The sequence below is a fragment of the Rhinopithecus bieti genome, unplaced genomic scaffold (assembly GCF_001698545.2).
Source record: "Rhinopithecus bieti isolate Rb0 unplaced genomic scaffold, ASM169854v2 scaffold_3040, whole genome shotgun sequence".
Classification (NCBI taxonomy): domain Eukaryota; kingdom Metazoa; phylum Chordata; class Mammalia; order Primates; family Cercopithecidae; genus Rhinopithecus; species Rhinopithecus bieti.
In genome coordinates this window covers 7,062,740-7,082,978 of record NW_016804657.1, presented here as the reverse complement: position 1 = coordinate 7,082,978, position 20,239 = coordinate 7,062,740, and the positions used below count along the sequence as shown (strand labels likewise).

The 20,239-nt window shown below is 45.2% G+C and overlaps 1 protein-coding gene across 4 annotated transcripts in view; it reads left to right on the top strand.

Moving 5' to 3' along the window:
* Nucleotides 1-20,239, top strand: part of IGSF3 (immunoglobulin superfamily member 3) — a 93,353-nt gene that overhangs the window by 36,045 nt on the left and 37,069 nt on the right. For all 4 annotated transcript variants that reach the window (XM_017869810.1, XM_017869808.1, XM_017869811.1 and 1 more), the window contains exons 3-4: nt 15,319-15,696; nt 17,556-17,966. In XM_017869810.1, the coding sequence (XP_017725299.1) occupies nt 15,319-15,696; nt 17,556-17,966 (789 nt within the window). The remainder of the gene's footprint in view (nt 1-15,318; nt 15,697-17,555; nt 17,967-20,239) is intronic.

The following is a 20,239-nucleotide window of genomic DNA, read 5'->3' as shown; positions in this document are numbered from 1 at the left end:
CAGTTGATGGAGACACTGAGGAGGATTGAATGCCAGGTATTTTAAAGTGGCCTTGAATTAACTGTTTTCTGGCATCTTTCTCAAATCGATCCATGGGTTATCATGGCCTGTGGAGGCACCTCCCATCTGAATGCTTGCCATCCATCAGCTGAGTAAGTGTTGACCTCTGCTCCCTATGTCCTCCTGTGGGCTGGCTGGGGAAGATCACTTCTTAGGGGCACATGGCAGGGTGGTCTAGAGAGTTGGTTGGGCCCGGGGAATAGATTCTCTGTCCAGTGATGACCTCATCAACTTCTCCCCAGCTGTTGCCTAAGACCTGGAAATTGTGGACAGTTACCTGGACATCCCCACATTCTCTTGCCTGTTAACTGCATCTCTTTACTATCTCTCTGGCCAGACCACCCCCTTTCACTCTCAGTGGAGGTCCAGTGATCTGATTTGTTTGGGGTCCTCAGCAGCTCTCAACTGGATCACTGCAGGACCATGAAGGAATCTTCTGCCAGGGCCCCTTTCCCGTCACTCCTGGCAGAACAGTCTTCCTAAGGCAGGATTTGGAATATCTGTTTCCGTATTTACACCCTCAGTGGCTCTCCACTGCTCATAGTTCAAAGCCCATGCTCTTTAGTAGAGCACCCTATCCCTGCCCTGGCCTGGCCCCTGTCTGCCGCTTCCTCTTGGTCTTCCTCTACTTTCATGGACCCTACCACCCATCAATGTCAAACTGCTGCAGTACTCTGGACCTCCAGCTCCTCATGCAGCTCTGCATAGATTCGAGCTGCTCTCTGCTGAGGTCCTATGTCATGTCCTCCCCATCCCACCACGATCAAACAGAAATACCTACTCATCCTAATTAAAACTGGGCACAAGCAACCTCTCTTGTGTGAAGCCTTTCCTGATGCCCATGGAACCCCTTGCTGTGTGTCCTCAGTGCATCTTTCACAGTGCCACGCTTTGCCCCCTCCGTTTACTTATCTATCTCTGCCTCCTAGACTGTGAAGATTGGGTCTTGTAGCTCATCAGCCCAGCACAGTGTCCAGCAAAGAGGAGGCACCGTATATATTTGTGAAATGAATGAAACAGAAGCTTAGAGTCAGAGATGGTGGGTTTGGATGCCAGCTCTGTGTCCCACTAACAATTTCTCTGAGCCTCAGTTTGCTCATCTCATCAGTAAAATGGGGAGAACATACACTTCCCTCACAGGGTGGCTGTGAGCTTAAAGTAAGAAGACACCTGTGGAAATGCTAGTTTGCTGCAGATTTGGCTAGTGCCTGGAATTGAACAGGTACTCAGTCCTTATTTCCTGTTTCAGGTGATAACCAGAGAGAAAGCCTCTACTTCAGGAGACTACATCTCATTGTGCCTTTTGTCTTCTTCCGAAGAGGCTTCTCAGATCTTGCCCCTAATTAGGAGGGTGTGCCTGGAGAGCCCCTTAACAGCATCTGGGCAGGGCTTGCCACCAGGGGGCAGAGGCTTTTGAACCATCACTGCTTTGTCAGAGCCTGCAGTGAAAGGTTCAAAGCCCAAATCTTGTTCCAAATCCCATTCCCTCCAGGACCCTTGCCCTCAGTGGGGATTTAGAAACAGCCCCATGCTGTATGTCACGTCCTTGGCTCTGCGTAAGTCAGTGACAGCCTGCATGTCAACGCCTAAACTTCTGCTTTCTCTAGATTCCTCAAACCATCTGTCATTCAGGTGCCTTCCTTGTACCCTGAAAGGATGATTTTCATCAGGGCTCACAGTATCTCTTAATGCCTCATGAAGGCATCCAATTGGAAGAAGCAAGAGAAGAGATGCGTTAGAGGGCTCGGAAGGGATCAACATGGAATGGAAAGTTTAATAACTCAGAAAATAGGAGTTTTTAGGAAAGCAGCTAAACAGCTTTAAGAAAAAGTAAATGAGGTCAAACCTGTTCAACCAGGCCCTTGTGCAGTAAGTAGCTCAAATAGAGGGCAACTGATTAACCATTTGACACTTCACACACCTGCAAAGTTGACCTAACCAGGTTGGCTCCAGCCAATTTTGCAATCATTTTCTGTCTCCACCCATTCCCTATTTCACATAAGCCCCCCTTCCCCACTTCAGGCCCCTTGGCCACCCCCCTCCTCTCCACTTACGCAACCTGAATTCATCTGTACCAAAATATTCACCCCTGCTCTGACTTCTTTTTTTCGGGTTTTATGAGGCAGGTGGTCTGAGAAATTGCTTATGACTGTTGGTCCTAATTCTGAAGCTAATTCATTCAGACTGTAGAATACTTAGAAAACACGAAGTGCGAGGAAAAAACAATCTCTTATTACCCGACCTCCCTTTAGCGTTTTTTAAATATACTAGCCCAGTCCTTTTTCCACACATATATAGAGGTGTGTGGGTGTGTGTGGGTGTTTATCTTTACAAAAATACTTTCAAATCCTTTTATAGCTTTTCTCCCCTTTTACTTAGTAGTGTGCTTTCAGCATTTTTAGGTGTTCATAAATATTGTTCTCTGCAGTTTTTAAATGGCTGCATACTATTTCACCACATAGGGAGAGTGCTGTAATTGACTGATGGATTCTTTGTTTGGGGACCTTTTCCTGCTTTTGTGACCCACCCCCCTACGGTATAGTGCTCATTCTTGTACCTTCTTTGGAAGCCCCTGAACTCTCCAGCATGGTCTTATGCATCTATGAGGGCCCTGTTTCCCAGTTCTCTTCTCTGGGCTGCTGAAGAATTAGTCTCTACCTCCACAGTTCTGTTTTTTGCATCTGTGATGCTGGCTTATCTGTGCCTCCCCAGCAAGAATGACCAGGGCCCACTGCCTACTGCCTGGTCATAGTTATGCTCAAGAGCATGGTCCTTGAATTGAATAGGGAAAATGTCCAATCCAGGGCTACCCACCGATGAGAGCCAAGCACAGGAGCCTGAGCCACCAGCAATGAAAGTCAAAGCTGAGGGAGAAGGAGTGACCATCCATTGTTTTCATACGTAACAGGTGCTTGGGAAAACCCCCAGAAGCAGTATCAGTGCTCTCACTATGAATTTGTAGTTGTGTGTAGATGTTCATGCTTTATGAGTGTGCTAGACATATTTCAGGGTACCTGCCACCCACACTCTTGATGGAGAACAGTCTGGGGGCCCTTCACAGTCCCTGTTGCCCAAAGTGGTTATATGCTGGGTAATGGAATACAGATGCCCATCTGGTCAAGTCCACCTGGATCTGAGTGTGTTGAGGAAATGCATATTGTCAATGACCCCAAAAACTACAACTTTGGGGGTCTGATTAAAAAAAAAAGTCTCCCAGCCACTCAGATTGCTTTCTGGGGAATTTGCACTGCGAACCACAATGGTGAGTGCAGCAGCAACAGGCATGTGTAAGCTGAATATTTGGAGCACAGAAACCATGGCGGAGTAAAGGAACTTTGTCCTTGAAGAGTGGCGGGGCTGTCCTGAGGAGAGTGGCCTAAGTCACAAAGGTTTTCCAGTTCTGGTCCTTGCAAGGCATAGCTGTGATGTGATCCTCACTCGTGGGCTGCCCTGAAATCCCACGGTGTTGTTTTGTATCCTTTCTCCATCCTCCCCACTTCTGCCCACACACTGGAGCTAGTTGTTGGGGTTCTGCTTCTTGCGATTATCCAGCTAACATCCAAGAGGATGGCACATTGGCTAGTGCTTCCACTGCTGAGAGGGTCACAGCAGTGCCTTGGGTGGAGTCAGGAGAAGAGGAACATTCCTGTTTTGTACTGGACTGCTTTCCCGGGTGAAGAGCTGGAGTTGCTGCTCTGCAGTAGGACACGGCTCTGAGGTTCCTTCTGGAGACCCTGATTCACAGCCTGGGCATTCCTAGCTAGGCAGCCCCATTTTCTAGTTTTGTGTCTCCATGGCCTGGTGTTGGGAGACAGAAGGTGGGGACACTGTTGAAGGACACACCAGACTGATTTATCATGGACTTCCTGAAGCCAGGGCCACCCCTTTGTATCCAGGTCTAGTTCTGATGCCACTTGAAAAAGCCCCTCCAAGTGCTTTTGCTGTTGGCGCCCGGTATCCCTCTGCTGCCTGGTAGCTGACATCCTGACGCTGCCTTCAGATGCGCTCCTGGCGTGTTATCAGCCAGGCCCTGGGCTTAGCAGTCCTCTTCCTGAAGCCGTGAGAGCATTGAGGGGTGCACAGCTGGGGCCCTGCCAGCTCCAGGAGGAGGTGCAGGCAGTGCTGAGTGTGGCAGGAGCTGTGGAAGAGTTATTCCAGTCCTCTCTGGGAGAGGGTGGGGGTGGTGGCCAGTAGAGGGACTGTTTGAAATTCAGTCGACACCTTTCTCCCAGACTGAAAATCTGGGGACCAGACTGCGAGTCTGAAGAAACTGGGGTATCCTGGGTCCAGAAATGAAGCGTAAAATAATAGTAACAGTAATTGCTGTGAAATCTATGCTGTGAAAAGGAATGAGGCACTTGCTGGTTCGAATGATGGTCATTTTACTGGAACTCACTCTAAGCTGCGGTTCACTAAGCCTCTGGACTTCTCAGAGGGAGTGTTGCCACAAAGCTGCCTACTTTAAAAAAAAAAAAAAAAAAAAGCCCAACTCTCAGCCTATTTCCGTTACCTCCAAAACCGGATGGAAAGAAAGAGCAGTCAGAGTAATTATAGGGAGAACATTTACAGGCAAGTAATCTGATCTTGCCTTTTAATTTTTTTCCCCTCTAGAAAATAGAAGGCGAATACTAGCGCTTATATTTACTTATAAGCGTTTCGATTAGATGCTGCCTTGAATCTAGGTGGGGCTGAGAAAAGTGTCTATTCCTGTGGCTGTGGGCATGGCTGGCCTAGGGCAGGCTGCAGGGCTCCCTCGCTGCCTTTCTGTTTGGATAATGCTTGTGTGCTGTCCTTCCATGAGAGCGAGGGCGAATGCAGGTGAGAGGGTGGCAGGACTCAGGCGCTATCCCTACCTTTTCCGGGAAGAGTAGAGGGTGGAGGCAAGAAATGAGCGACAGGAGAGGAGGAGCAGAATAGAAGGTCAGGAAGTGGGGTCTTTTGGGCTTTCCTGATTCCAAGCATGGTATGGGGTGAAAGAGCCATGGACATCCCGGAAGTGACAAGGTCTTCCCTAGGGTTTCAGTGGTCATGGATAAGAGAAGCTGGGGATTGTACAAATTCAGGTGGGGAGAGGATAAGCAGTAGAAGGCATGGGAAAAGGAAAGGGCTTGTTGGCTGTAGAAAAAAATATATAAATAACCTAAATATTCATTAATATTGGAATAAATAAAATGTGGTGTAATCCTATGATGGAATACTGTGCAGCTATATAAAGAGGAAAAATGGGAACTATATTTGATCTCAAAAACTTTGAGGAGGGAAACTGAGGAACATAACTCAATGTAAGGGATGATAATGTTTATGTAAAAAATGCTGTGTATTTTTCAGTAGTTACATATATCTGGATATAAAAGCATTTCTTTTTAAGTCTGGAGAGAGCTATCCTTCAATCATAGTAGTGCCAGTCTCTGGAAAAATGAGGGGAAGCAGGGTTAGTGGTGGTAGTCAAAAGAGATAAAAGACTTAAAATACTGTAATTTTAAAAAATTAAGTAAATATTGTAATCTAAATAAATAGTAGCATGTTTAAAATATTTTTGAGTTATGGTTTAGCAGTCCTCTAAGGAAGCAGCTTCAACATTTAGTGATGAGGGAATTAGGCAGCAGCTTAGAAGCAGCCATCCGTCCCTGGGGCTCAGTAGCTAAATGTCTCAACCTAGGACAATCAGGCAGTCTGGTGACACAGCAGCGCAGACATCAGAGAGATCACAGTCAGGTTGGGATGAAATGAATTACTGGGTTTGCAGTCCTTTTGGCTGGTTCTGTAGCTGGCAGTTACATCTTCTTAGAAGTGGTATTAATAATTTAACATTCATTAATCATCATCTTTAGACCAGCTCTATTTTAGGTACCACTAGGGATTCAGATAAGAGAAAGAATGAAAGAGTCAATGAATGATATTTTTGTCCTTGGATTTAAAACCAGGCCAGGCCCTCATCTCATCACATTTGACTGAATTTGGTCTGTCTGCTTCCAGTCCTGCCCTCTGCTCTGTCCTCCACCTGCCACCAGAGTGATGACTCGAAAGTGTAAATCTGATCCGCCTTCTTACTTACCTCTGTTAGTCTCTTTCTCAACTTCCCCTGTCCCAGAGGAGGTGTTTGACTTTATTAATGTGCCTTTCGGTGCCCTTTTCCGCCTGGCACTGATGTGCCCTCCAGTCATGTGACAAAACGACCTCAGCAAACTTCTTTTGCTAATCCTGGAACACACTGCAGTGTTTTCATGTGGCATATATTTCGCTTGCACTTTGGAACCCAATTCAGATGTCACTACTTTTGTGAAGGCTTTTTGAATACTTTCACTTTCTGAGAGGGCTTAACCTTGCACTTTGCACCTCACTGCTATCGTATACCATTAAAATGATTAGTTATGTGTATTTATTTTAGGATCGTCAGCTTAGGACAGCTTGTCAACTATGTCTTATTATGTCTTAATAATAAAACTATGTCTTAAACCTCACAGTTTCTGTCCTAGTATCCATCGTATATAATAGGTACTGAAAAAAATGTTGATTGAAGCCATAGCATATGTTCTAGTTACCTTTCTATGTAACAAATGTTTCCAAACCTCAGTGGCTTAAAACAAACATTTTATTATGCTTACAGAATCTGTGGGTTGAGAATTTTGGGGGGTAGAGGCACATCAGGCATGGCTGTAAGTTCCAAGGCTGGGGGGCAACTCACAGTAGAGGCTTGTTCAGTCACATGGTTGCAGGTGGAGCTGGCTGGAGCCAGCTCTGGACTCTGGAGCATCTGCCCAGGGCCTCTCCATGTGCCTTGAGCCCCCTCACAGCATGGCCTCAGGACCGTTGGCTTTCTTACGTGGTGGTTCAGGGCTCCCTGAGTGAAATAGAAGCTGCATCACTTTTCATGACCTAGGATCGGAAGTCACAGTGACTTCCTGCCCAGATCCAAAGAGAAGGGAATTATTCTAAACTCCACCTCTTGATGGGAGTGTGTGGCATGGTCACATTGCAAAAGAGCATGTGGGAAGGAGATACTGTTACTGTTGTATCTGGAAAATACAACCTGCCATGGTGTGTGGGAGAAATTAGTTCCACAGCTAGAGTTAATATCACTAGGATTACTACTACTGCAACTGGTGGCTGAACATTTATTGAACACTTACTATGTGCCAGGAATTAAGTTTTAAATGTAGCAACTCATTTAATCCTTCCATAACACTGTGAAGATTATACTACTTTACAGATGAGGAAACTGAGGTGCAGAGAGGTTAAGTAACCAGCCCAGGGTCTCACAGCTACTGTCCATGCTGTGGGAAGTCAGTGAAGGGGAAGACTTAGGAATTCACACTGATCTTTAGGTTTGCTGCTGGATTGTGGCAGTGCATTTATTACATGGGAGTTGATGGCTGTTTCAAGAGCCTTTTTTTTTCCTTTTTTTTTGAGACAAGATCTCACTCTGTCACCCAGGCTGGAGTACAGTGGCACAATCATTGTTCATGTTAGCCTCAACCTCCCGGGCTCAAGGGATCAAGGGACTTTTTTTTTTTTTTTTTTTTTTTTGAGATAAGAGTCTCGCTCTGTTGTCCAGGCTACTGTACAATGGCATGATCTCGGCTTACTGCAACCTCCGCCTGCTGGGTTCAAGCGATTCTCCTGCCTCAGCCTCCAGAGTAGCTGGGACTAGAGGTATGCACCATCTTGCCAGGCTAAATTTTGTATTTTAGTTTTAGATTTTGTATTTTTAGTTTTGTATTTTTAGTAGGGACAGGGGTTCACCATATTGGCCAGGCTGGTCTCAAACTCCTGACCTCAGGTAATCCACCTGCCTTACCCTCCCAAAGTGCTGGGATTACAGGCATGAGCCACTGTGCCTGGCCTCAAGGGACATTTTTGATGAAAGTATGGATTCAGATAAGGTCCTTGCACCTGTGGTGTTAGGAAACTGAACCTCGAGCTGTCCTGGTTTGATGGCTCCACTTCTGCCATCTGGACCTTGGTTAGACTGTCCCTTGATGGCAGCTAGTGGGCTGGAATGCAGTGGTGTGATCTCGGCTTGCTGCAACCTCCATCTCCCGGGTTCAAGCGATTCTCCTGCCTCAGCCTCCTGAGTAGCTGGGATTACAGGCATGTGCCATCACACCTGGCTAATTTTTGTATTTTTAGTAGAGCTGGGGATTCACCATGTTGGCCAGGCTGGTCTCGAACTCCTGACCTTAAGTGATCCGTCTGCCTTGGCCTCTCAAAGCGCTGGGATTACAGGCGCGAGCCACTGCGACACACCAGTGCAGGTGTCTTTAGTCAGCTTCATTTACTCCCTAACTTCTTGCCTCAGGTTCTGCATCTGCAAAGTGAGGTCACTAGGAGTATTTACCTCAGAGGGCTGTTGTGAAGGTTAAAGCTGGTTATACAAACAGAGTACTTGGAACAGTTACCTGGCTGAGGCTCAATAAGTGCTGGCTGTCCTTATTGGGAAGGTTCAAGTCTTGTGGTTTTCCTGTCACCTGATCTGGAAAGATGTCAAACAAAGGATCTTTTAGCCCATGCCACTTCCTGTCCTTCCTTGGCTGAAGGCTGACAGGTGAGAATCCCCAGAAGTTGTCACCGATGTGGCTGTGGAAGTGGCTTTCCTGATCGCTCTCTCTCTCTGGAGCCTTTAAGTTCCATGAAGCACTAAGTTGACCTGGACTCCACCTATTCAGCATGCTGTGGCAGCTCAGTTCAGTTCCCATTTTTAACTTGGGACTGCACAGATTCCCCATCATTTCTTTTAGGACCAGGTGGGCAAGAAGATCTAGTCAGTGCTTTATTACTTCTCACTGATACTCACAGAGCACATTCAGTATGAGCCATGGAGTAAGAAAACTCTTAGTCACATTCTGTGTCATGAGAAGCTTACTTAACCTTGAAGACCATTTCCTTGTTTGATATATGTGGCTATAATGAAATCGACCCCATTCAGCTGTTGTAAGGATTAAATGAGATGATGTATGCAGAGCAATTAGGACAGTGCCTGGGAAAGTGCTACTCATCATAATCATTTATCTTCAGTTTAGAAACAATATATACTTGCTTATTTAAAAAAGGATATAATAGAGAAAAGGTATTGAGAAAAATAGGAGAGGAGAAAATCACTCATATTCTCACCATTCAGTGATTCAGTGTCATCAATGTTTTGTTTGGTTGTTTTGTAGGTGTAGGATTTTTTTTTTTTTAAATCAGTAGTTTTACTGCATATGCAGTTTTGCATTTTAACCCAAACTTAATGTTCTTTTAATGCTTTTGTACTTACAAAGATTGATCCTGTTTTTAGATTGATATCTCTCATTGGTAGAAATGAGATGAAATTTTAAAATATTCATTTGGTGGCTTTCACAGCATGATTTGCTCTCTAGGGTCTCCTGTGGGATTGCTACATGGTGCATTGTATTATTTTCATCTTATAGATGAAGAAAGATACTAGTGTGGCTGAGTCACTTGCAGAATTTGGAGGAGCAGGGTGCTGAACGAGTTTGATGATTGTAGGGGCCACAACTGGAAGAGTAGATGTAAAATGAAGAGGTTGGTCCCTTTGACACTTTCACATGCTCAGTCATACATCTTGAACATGTAAGTTGGATCCTGTGCCTAGAGATAATAGGTTTTTGAGCCAAGTCATATTCCAAAAATTGCATGAGAAACTGGCTTTCCCAGGCACAGTGACCCCTCCCTGCTCACTGACTCCTGAATCATACCTCCTGCTCCTAGCCAGGTTTGTCTAGGACTTGAGCACAAAGAAAAAGTGGGAGCATCTTTGAACAAGAAATACCTTGAAAAACTAGTTAAGTGGTATCATGTATTTGTGGGATGGGTTATTTCAAAACTCAATCTAAAAGGACAGGACCTTGCTCATTGACACGTTATTGTCTGAGGCAATGTTTCTTAATCTTTTTGGGTCTTGAATTCCTTTGAGAATCTTTTGAAATTTGTGGACTCTTTTCCCAGAAGAACACACTCATGTGTATGTAACACAATTTTGCATTCAATCTTAGGTACTGCAGGCGTCTACATTAGTCATATATTGGTGTAAAAAAAAAAAAAAGCCCCAAACTTAAGGCTTAAAGGAACAATAGATGTTTATTAACTCACAGTTTCTGTGGTTCAGAAAGTCAATAACGTCTTAACTGGGCACTTCTGACTTGGAGTCTCCCAGGAGGTTGCAGTCAAGATGTTGTGGGGAGGAAGGGGGCAGGTTCGGTGGTTTGTGCCTGTAATCCATGCACTCTGGGAAGCAAAGCCAGGAGGATTACTTGAGCCCAGGAGTTTGAGACCAGCCTGGGAAACATAGTGAGACCCTATGTATTAGTCAGTTCTCACACTGCTATAAATAAATACGTGAGACTGGAGAATTTATAAAGAAAAGAGGTTTAATTGTCTCACAGTTCCACAGGCTGTTCAGGAAGCATGATGCTGGTATCTGCTTGGCCTCTGGGGCGACCTCAGGAAACTTTCAATCATGGTGGAAGATGAAGGGGAAGCAGGCATGCCTTACATGGCCAAAGCAGGAGCAAGAGAGAGAGAGGGGGAGGTGCCACACACTTTTAAACAATTGGATCCTGTGAGAACTCTCACGAGAACAGCACCAAAGGGGTGATGCCAAATCATTCATGAAAGATCCACTCCTGTGATCCAGTCGCCTCCCACCAGGCCCCATCTCTAACATTGGGGATTATAATTGAACATGAGATTTGGGTGAGTACACAGACCCCAACCATATCCCATCTCTCTATAAGAAATAAAAAAGTTAGCCAGGCATGGTGGTGTGTGCTGGTGGTCCCAGATACTCAGGAGGCTGATGTGGGAGGATCACTTGAGCCTCGGAGGTCAAGGCTGCAGTGAGCTCTGATTGCACCACTGCACTCCAGCCTGGGTGACAGAGTGAGACCCTGTCTCAACAACAACAGAAAGATGCCTGGGGTTGACATTATCTGAAGGCTTGACTGAGTTGACTGAGGCTGGAGAATCTACTTCCAAGGTGGAGTCTACTTCCAGTCACATGCTAGCAAGTTAGTGCTGGCTGTTGGCAGGAGGCCTCGTGTGGTCTTCCCCATACGGCTGCTTTGATGTCCTCATAACATGGTGCTTGTCTTTTTATGACTTAGCCCTGAAAGTCACATTCCACCATTTGTGCATTTCCTACAGGTCACATAGGTCAGTCCTATTTAGTGCCTAGGGCAAGGTCTGAGAGGGGAGTAGTGCTGACTGCCCATGCCCTCTCCTGGTGCATGCTGCTCCCAGCACCCAGAAGCTCTCCTAACTGCATTATTTAGGGTTTTCATATGGGGTTTCATTACATGGGTATGAGTGATCAAATCACTGACCAATGCTGATTGGATCAATCTGCAGTCCCCCTCTTGTCCTTGGAGGTCTAAGGGTGGGGCTGAAAACTCCAACTCTAAGCGTGACCATCGCCTTCTTTGAAACTGCCTCCCTGCTCACCTTCAGTCACTTCATTAACATAAACTCTGGGATGGCCAAAAGGGGCTTCTTATAAATAACAAAAGGTATTCCCATTGCTTAGGAAGTTCCAAGGGGTTTAGGAGCTCAGTGCCAGGAACTGGGGACAAAGACCAAATATATATATATACACACACATGTGTGTGTATATCTATATATAAAAGATACTACAGTAGTGAATACAGAAGAAATTTTATATGGCAAATATGCATTATTTTTATTTTTGGCTAAAATTTTTTTCTAGTTATTAAACTGGTACATACTCATTGCAGAGGACTGGAGGAGGGAGTAGAATATTAAGAAAAAAATAAAATCACTTGCCATCCTGTCACCTAGTATTTTCTTTCTAGTTCTTTTCATGCAGTTATATATAACATTTTGATCTTTCTTTTTATATTACAGAAGTCATGTTTGCTTATTGCAGAGTAATCCAAAGAGTACAGAATGTCTAAAGTTAAAAAAGTTAATAAAAAAAAAAAAATGATCCTTGCCTGGGAGGAACCTTCTATTGTAGGTTGAGAGGGGAAATAGAAGGGCTGTGGGTCAGAGGATGCCCTGATCAGGGTTGGGGGCCTGTGTCTCTTTGGAGGCAGCAGAGGTCTGCACAGCAGGGTATTACCATTAGAAGGAAATGGGGAGGGGGGCGGGTATGTGGAAAGGGAATTAAACTGCCAAGAAGAAAACATTTATTTTTATTGTTATGTTGAGAAGCATTATTTTCAGGGGTCAGAAGCCCTTTGTGGGGCAGAGGGAAATTAAGGACATATTTAATAAACAGGTGCAGCTGAATGTGTGTGGTTGAAGTGCAGTCCAGTAGTTAGTTATTTGTCCGGGTTGTTTATAACCTGCTTCCAGCCTAGGCAAGTTGATTTGACCCTGCTGTCCTGGCTCATTCAGGCACTTAACACTGTTTACCTTTGGGTGGGGAGGACATTCATGATCCGCTGGCCAAGTGCCTTTGTAAGGTCTGTAAATAGGATGCATTCTGGTTAAACTCATTATTGCATCACAAGAGCCAGTATCTGATGGGTCTCAGCTGTTTTCTTTTGCAGTGGGGAAGACTAGAGGAGAATGAAACTTTCTTGAACCAGGGATTGGGTCTCTACCAAAGAGAGAAGCTTAAAGCTAGTGAGAGCCTTAAGATATTTCATTTGAGCACTTCGCTGGCACCGTGTGGGTAGAGACACTTTAAAGTAACAGTGCTTTGCTATACCTGATTTGAATCATCTGTGGAGCTTTAAAAACAATCCTAATTAGTCCTAAGACCAGTTATGTCAGGTGGGGTCCAGGCACTGTTAGTTTTTAAAAGCTCCCCAGGTGATTCCAATGTAGGTCCAGGATTGAGAAGCAGTCCTTGAAGATGCTGGTGTATGCTGACCTGCCTCCAGCCTTCTTTGCAGGAGATGGATAGGGGTTGGTTGTAGTTGCTCTGTCATAGAACACTGCAATTCACAGGATACCTAATGTTATGAATGTAGTTAAATTGTTTGCAAAATGTTCTGTGTTTCAGGAATACTGCAAACATTTGATGCAAATGTCACCATATATTTGTGTGTGTATATATACAGTCATGGGTCACTTAATGATGGGGATATGTTTTGAGAAATGCATCATTAGGCAATTTCATCCTTGTGTGAACATCACAGGGTATATTTTAACAAACCTAGATGGGATATATATTTTCATTTATATATTTTCATATGGAAAATCAAATGTCCCAGCACTGTTACTGAATATCAGTCATTTCCCCTACTTGATCTGCCATGCCAATATTAAGTGCCATATACTAGATCTCTATATATGCCCCATTATAATCTTAAAGGATAACTGTTGTACATGTGTTTCCTCATTGACTGAAATGTTATTCAGTGCATGACTGTACATATAGCAAAAATGTTATACAGCGTATTTTAACATACTGATATTACTAAAGAGTTGTCCTCATGGTGACTTTAAATATCATAATTAATGCCATCAACCAGAATATATCAAGTAAATTCACATACCACTTGTTCTGTTTCCTTCCCCTGCCAATTTTTTATTTTTCCTGATTCTGCTGAAGCCAAGATGGGTTCTGTGTAAGATTTTGTTTGTGAGGAAAGGTTCTGCATTAATTAAAGTTTTGCAAGCCATGGGTGTTTCATTGTATGGGCCGTTTTGAGGTCTGTCATCTTGCAGATTAGATCAGCTTACACTGAGGCACAGTACCCTGCTGAGCTGGGCTGAGAGCTTCACTCCACTAGTATTCGAGCTGTCCCGGCTGTTCACCAGCTGGATCCACTTCAGATAGGCATAGCCGGGGCAGCCGCCATTCCCATTTGTGGGGGAAAAGGGAAGCTATCACAAGAATGGGCTGCAGCTGTGGGAAGACATGGGTGGCCCAGTGATGGTGTCATTGTCAAGAGGCCTTTGAAATGTCCTTAAGCAGTCATTGGCCAAATCCTGTCCTCTATGGATCCAGAGCCACAGAGTGTTCCAGCCAAAAAAGGTCTTAGCCAGCAGCTTTTTATTGAGGACTGATTGTGGGCTAGGCTGTGTGCTAGGGGCTTTACAGATGTTATTAAATCTTTTCAATAACCCTATGAGGCACACATTATTATCCCCATCTTACAGATGAGAAAACTGAGGCTTAGAGAGGTTAAGTAGCTTATCCAAGATCACAGTTAATAAATGACAAAGCCAGCATTGGAACCCATGCTAGTCCTCTCCAAAGCCGCCTTCTTAGAAATCATTTGATAGATGAGGAGATCAAGGTCTGGAGAAGAAAAGCAACTTGTTTGAGATGACACAACCAGCTCTAATTAGTGGCAAAGCTGTGCCTGGAACTCACCTGCGCTTTTCACAACCTGCAGTGCGTGACCACTGCCGAAAGGGAGAGGCAGGGGTATGCTCCCTCCCACCTTCTGAGTGACCCAGGCACAATCAGTGTTGAGTTGGCATGAAATGAGGAATTAAACTCACCATGCCACTTTAAGAAGAACATGGAGAAGGCAGGCAGAGTGACCCTGGAGAACGCTATCTCAGCCAGAAGGCAGGAGGTCAGCAGGGGAATCTGAGTGGGAAACTCAAGGGTAGCCTGACTGTCCTTGTCATAGGTTTAGCTGGGCACTGTCCCCTTTGTCAGTTTGTGGCAGTCTGGGCATCAGGGATCTGCTTCAGCCCTTCACATTCGTATTTGGGCGTGCTCAGCTTAAAACGATAGCAGTCTGCAGGAGCTCAGCTCTGCCTGCATTTATGGAGGGAAGAGAAACTAAGGAATGCTCCTTGGGAGTGGTGTTGGGGAGCAGCCACATGGGAAAACGAAGGGTGTGGCACCAGAAAAAAGGTGCTCCCAGGACTCCCTCCCACCAGTGCTCGGACCAAGAAGAAGCATTTAATTTCAGCCAGATTTCTAGACGGTTGCTTTTATTTGCTTTCATCTGAATTTGTGCCAAGGATTCAACTTTTCCTGCTCGTTTTATTAAAAACTTTATACACAGCATTAATAAATAGATATAAAACTGCCACATAAATGACAAACAGAGGGACTAAATGAAATTCCCAAGGGTCAGCTGTTGAATAAGTAACAAAAGCACATCTTGGCATGATCCAATTCCCATATATGCAAATTAGGGACCGTGCTTTACCACAGAGTGTTTTAATTAATATTTATAAATCACAGAGCGCCTTTGAAAGGGCCAGTAAGCTATTTATATTATTATCATGTCACACAAATAACAAACCCTTTGGAGATTGCTGCCTACTTTGCATTTTGGTCTGAGAAGTGAGCATGTTGCATGTGTTTTCTGTCCCTTGTAGGTGTGGTGTCAGCACAGCGGCAGGTCACCGTTCAGGAAGGACCCTTGTACCGCACGGAGGGCTCCCACATCACCATCTGGTGCAATGTGAGTGGCTACCAGGGACCTTCGGAGCAGAATTTCCAGTGGTCCATTTACCTGCCTTCATCTCCAGAGCGAGAGGTGCAGATTGTCAGCACTGTGGACTCTTCCTTCCCCTATGCCATCTACACCCAGCGCGTCCGCGGAGGGAAGATCTTCATAGAAAGAGTCCAGGGGAACTCAACCCTATTGCACATCACAGATCTTCAGGCCCGGGATGCCGGGGAGTATGAATGCCACACACCCAGCACTGATAAGCAATACTTTGGGAGTTACAGTGCAAAGATGAACCTAGTGGGTAAGGAGATGCCGTCTTCGCATGGCCCACATCTGGCCTGACTCAGTTCTTTAGTAGTGTAATTTTGCTTTATGCCATACATTTGACTTTAAAAAAATCCCCAAAATCCCCACATATTTTAGGGGTCAACAGATAGTACAAGTAAACTAAATTTCTGTAGTTTACTAATAGGTGGTTGAGGGTGAAACTTTAAAAAGGTCTAATGCAGATGTTAAGAACTTCATAAGTTAACACTGTAACTGGTGAAAAGGGATATGAAAATATAAGGCAAGATGTTTGTGGTTGATGATCTGAATGACAAGGAAGATGAGACGTATGACATCAGTTGGAAGAGAAGAGAAACCTCTCAGAAGGATAGGCCTTTGGGCAGCTCTGAGACCCATGGGGCACTGCTGAAGCAGGAAGCACATGTGGCTGTGGGTCCTTGCTCAGACCTTGTACATTGCAGGTCCTTTGGCTCCATGCGTAAGGAACTATGAACTGGCTGTCTCCCTTGTTGCTCCTTAATGCTGAAGGAAACATGAAGAAGAGGGATTCAGGAGCTTCCAATGTGGGCAGCCTTGGTCATAGTGTTTGTCAGTGTCAAAGGGTTAACCATATCAAGGCTGTTCTGTTTTTCTGCCTATCTTAATTTCTAGTTTTTATTATCACAACTAAGCAGTGGGTTTTCCTTTTTCTTTCTCTAACAAGTCTGTGTCCCAGTAGGAGACCTTTTGTGTGGGTATGTGTGTGTGTGTGTGTGTGTGTGTGACGGAGTTTCGCTCTTGTTGCCCAGGCTGGAGTGCAATGGTGCGATCTTGGCTCACTGCAACCTCCACCTCCTGGGTTCAAGCAATTCTCCTGCTTCAGCCTCCCGAGTAGCTGGGATTACAGGCATGCACTACCACGCTGAGCTAATTTTGTGTTTTTAGTAGAGATGGGGTTTCTCCATGTTGGTCAGGCTGGTCTTGAACTCCTGACCTCAGGTGATCCGCCTCCCTCAGCCTCCCAAAGTGTTGGGATTATAGGTGTGAGCCACCGCACTCGGCCATTCCCAGCAGGAGACCTTTAAGACCCAATCCTTGGGTGAGAACAGGGAGAAAGCACATACTAGTTGTGACTAAGGTACTCTCATCAGACAAAGAGGTGGTGCTATTTAATCTCCAGAAAGATGCAAGCAAGGATCAGGGTATGATTCTGACCAAGAGATCACAGAGAAAATCTCTTCTCTTGCCGGAATCTCTCCAGACTGTGGCTTCCTTCCAGTGAGGACCCCTTGATGGATGAATTACGTGAAAATTAAACATACTAAAAATAGGGTATGATGATGATTTTTTTCTGCCAAAAATGGTTTTTTTAAAAAAATTGTCTTCCTGGGGCTGTACTGCTGAAGTAAGTTACAGAATGGGGATGTGGGAAGGAGAGAAAGGGGAAAATAAGGATGTTGTATAGAAATGTAAAACTAAAAGTTCCAGGAGGCATTTCCATTTGAGCATCAGTCAGAAGTGAAGTTAAAGTATCTCAAAGCAGTGCCAGAATGAACAACAAATGTTATTTGACCTGTGAGACAGTTGTTTAAAGACAATATTTTCAGGGAGTTCATTTATTATATAATATGAAATACACCCCATGTTTCATCCAAGTGTTATTAAAATACCAAACAGGTAAGTGTAAGCACCAAAATAATGCATTTCCAAATCCAAACAGAAAACTTTCTGTTTATGTGCATTTGGGGCTGTCTGTGGCCTTGAATGGATGGTTCAAGGATGACTGTTAGGGATGCAGGGCAGTGATGCCTCCATGGAATGGGAGCTTAGCCCCGAGGAGTCTCAGATTCTGTGGCTTTGTGACTGCACTCTCGGGACATTTCTGTGTTACAGTGATCCCAGACTCCCTGCAAACCACTGCCATGCCCCAGACTCTGCACAGAGTGGAGCAGGACCCGCTGGAGCTCACTTGTGAGGTGACCTCGGAGACCGTTCAGCATAGCCACCTGTCTGTGGCCTGGCTCCGGCAGAAAGGTGGCGAGAAGCCCGTGGAGGTCATCTCCCTGAGCCGAGATTTCATGCTTCACTCCAGCAGCGAATATGCGCAGAGGCAGAGCCTGGGGGAGGTGCGGCTGGACAAGCTGGGGAGGACCACCTTCCGCCTCACCATCTTCCACCTGCAGCCTTCCGACCAGGGCGAGTTCTACTGTGAGGCCGCTGAGTGGATCCAGGATCCGGATGGGTCATGGTATGCTATGACCCGAAAGCGTTCCGAGGGAGCCGTGGTCAACGTCCAGCCAACTGGTCAGTCTCTCTGAGCCTCTTGTCCTGTCCTTTACCTGGTGGTGAAGGCTGTCAGATACTGGGAGGATGTGGAGACTCCTTTGGGCGCCTCTACCAGGACAGCTGGTTTTCATGTGAAGTTAAAACTGGTCTCCTGTGCAACCGGAGGGAGCTGAGGGATGTGCAGGACAGGGGTATCCTAAGACCTAAGTCACAGGCAGGTACTGCACAGACTGAATCCTGCTTAGAGACATGCTTTCTTTGACCTACATGGTGTTTACACTTTTTTGAATTAGAAACTCATTTTAAAACTTGGGAGTTTCTGAGAAACCGTTTGTATTTTAAAACTCTGGGCTTTCATTCCCATTAGCCACAGTTGCTGCCCCGTTTAATGATGTTGCTTTCCTCAGGTGCCCATCTGGTTTCATTTGCAGAACACATTTGAGATAATGAGACTTCCATCCAAGGTCTAACATTATGAACTAGAGAAGTTTTGTCTTAAATTATTATTTTAGTAATAGTAATAGTCTTTGGTGATATTTTGTAATTTCCAAAATACTTTATCACATATTACTTCACCATCTCCCAGACGTTCTGTGAGGTGAGTAGGTGGTAGTATTTCTATTTTGCAGGTGAGGATGCTGAATGCAGATTACTTTATGTCGGGGCTCAGGAGGAGTCATAGGGCATGTTGATGAGGCCAGTCTGAGAGTACCAGTTTCCACTCTAGATGTTTTCTTAAGGCCTGGAAAGGGTCCTGAGGAGGTTGCGTGATGTCTTTAGAACTAAGGCAAAATGCTGGTGGCACAGCCAGCTGAAACCCTAGGGCCCTGGCTCCTCTTGGTTATCTCCTGTGGTCCCAGACTCTACTCCCCAGGCTCCTGAGCCCACCAAGCTCCAGGCCAGAGCTGATGGCTGTCGCTGGCTGCCTCTGCTGGGCTGAGGGCAGGTTCTCACATGGGCCTTCAGTTCCCCTAGCTTTGGTGGAACGTGGCTGTTGTGCCATCACTAATTGGCGATGAGTGGCTTGAAAGCCTTTCCTTGTGTGGATGCTCACTTCTGGCGAGGACTGTGGTGGTTCTGGTGAGTGAGTGGAGGTGTGGCTTTTGGGAAATGAGCTGGGGAGTCCCAGTACAGGTGGGGTCCCTCTTCAGGACCTGTCTCTTGGACTCCCTGTCCCATTTGCTGCAGTCAGTTGTCTGGGTCTTTGCATGCTTTCTCTGCCATTCTAGAGTAATGCTTCAGACTCAGCTAACAGTACACATTTTGGGGCTTCATCCCAGAAGTCTTCATTTGGAGGCTCCTGGGATGGGACCCGGGAAGCTGGATTTCCAGCACGCTTCCCAGGTGATTCTTCTGCTATCTACATTTTTTTCAAGCAAAGCTTCCAGGGCAGAAGCAATTCTCTGGACATCATTTTAATAAGTCATCTAATGGATGTGAGATCTTTTACCATAGGGGTTGGGTTCCTGGATGGGGAGCACTTTATCTTCTCTGTAGGACATTTAGCAGCTTCTGGATCTTTCAGTATTAAAAAATCTATCCAAGGGGCTTTACTTTATATTTATCCTTTCTCTTCCTGGATAGTTTTAAGATCAGCTTCAGAAGTTTGGGCCAAATTTTGAGTCTTAATGCTTTTAAATTAGGTTGCATCGGTTAATCTTCTTTATTTTAATCTTACCAATTTGGAATTAGAACTTTTTGAATTTACCCTGAAAATGTATCTAGACTAAGCCAGCAAAGGGAAAACTAAGTGGAAAAAAAGTTGATGACTTCACTGTGCATTCGTGTGCTGCTTAGGTTCAGCAGTTGCATCTCCAACTCTACCCTTCTCTTAGTTCGTTTCAGTAAACATGTAGTTAGTCTCCACAGCATTGAAGGTGTGATGGTGATAGGCATTAGGGGCTTCAAAGATGACTAGCACTGGTCCTTGCACTTAGGCAGACCTGAGAACCAATGACCAAGTAGAATGTGCTGAGTGCATTGATAGCATTTGTATAGAGTGCTCTGGGAATACCGGAAATAGGAAGTGTTCTTGCAACCATAAGTTTTCTCTGAATGGGATGGTTGATAAGACAAATCCAGGAACGCCAGTAAGTTTCTTGACTTGAACTGAGTCTGGAAGCTTAAGGAGTCAGCAGGAGGAGAAGCATAAAAGTACGAAAGTGTTTGATATGTTTGGCAAGCGGAAAGAAGTCAGGTATGACTAGTTCCGGATGTTGAGTTCTGGATGTGCGTGATGAGAAGAAAGGCAGCTGGAAGCCCCAAATGCTGTAATGTAGAGCTGGGGCTTG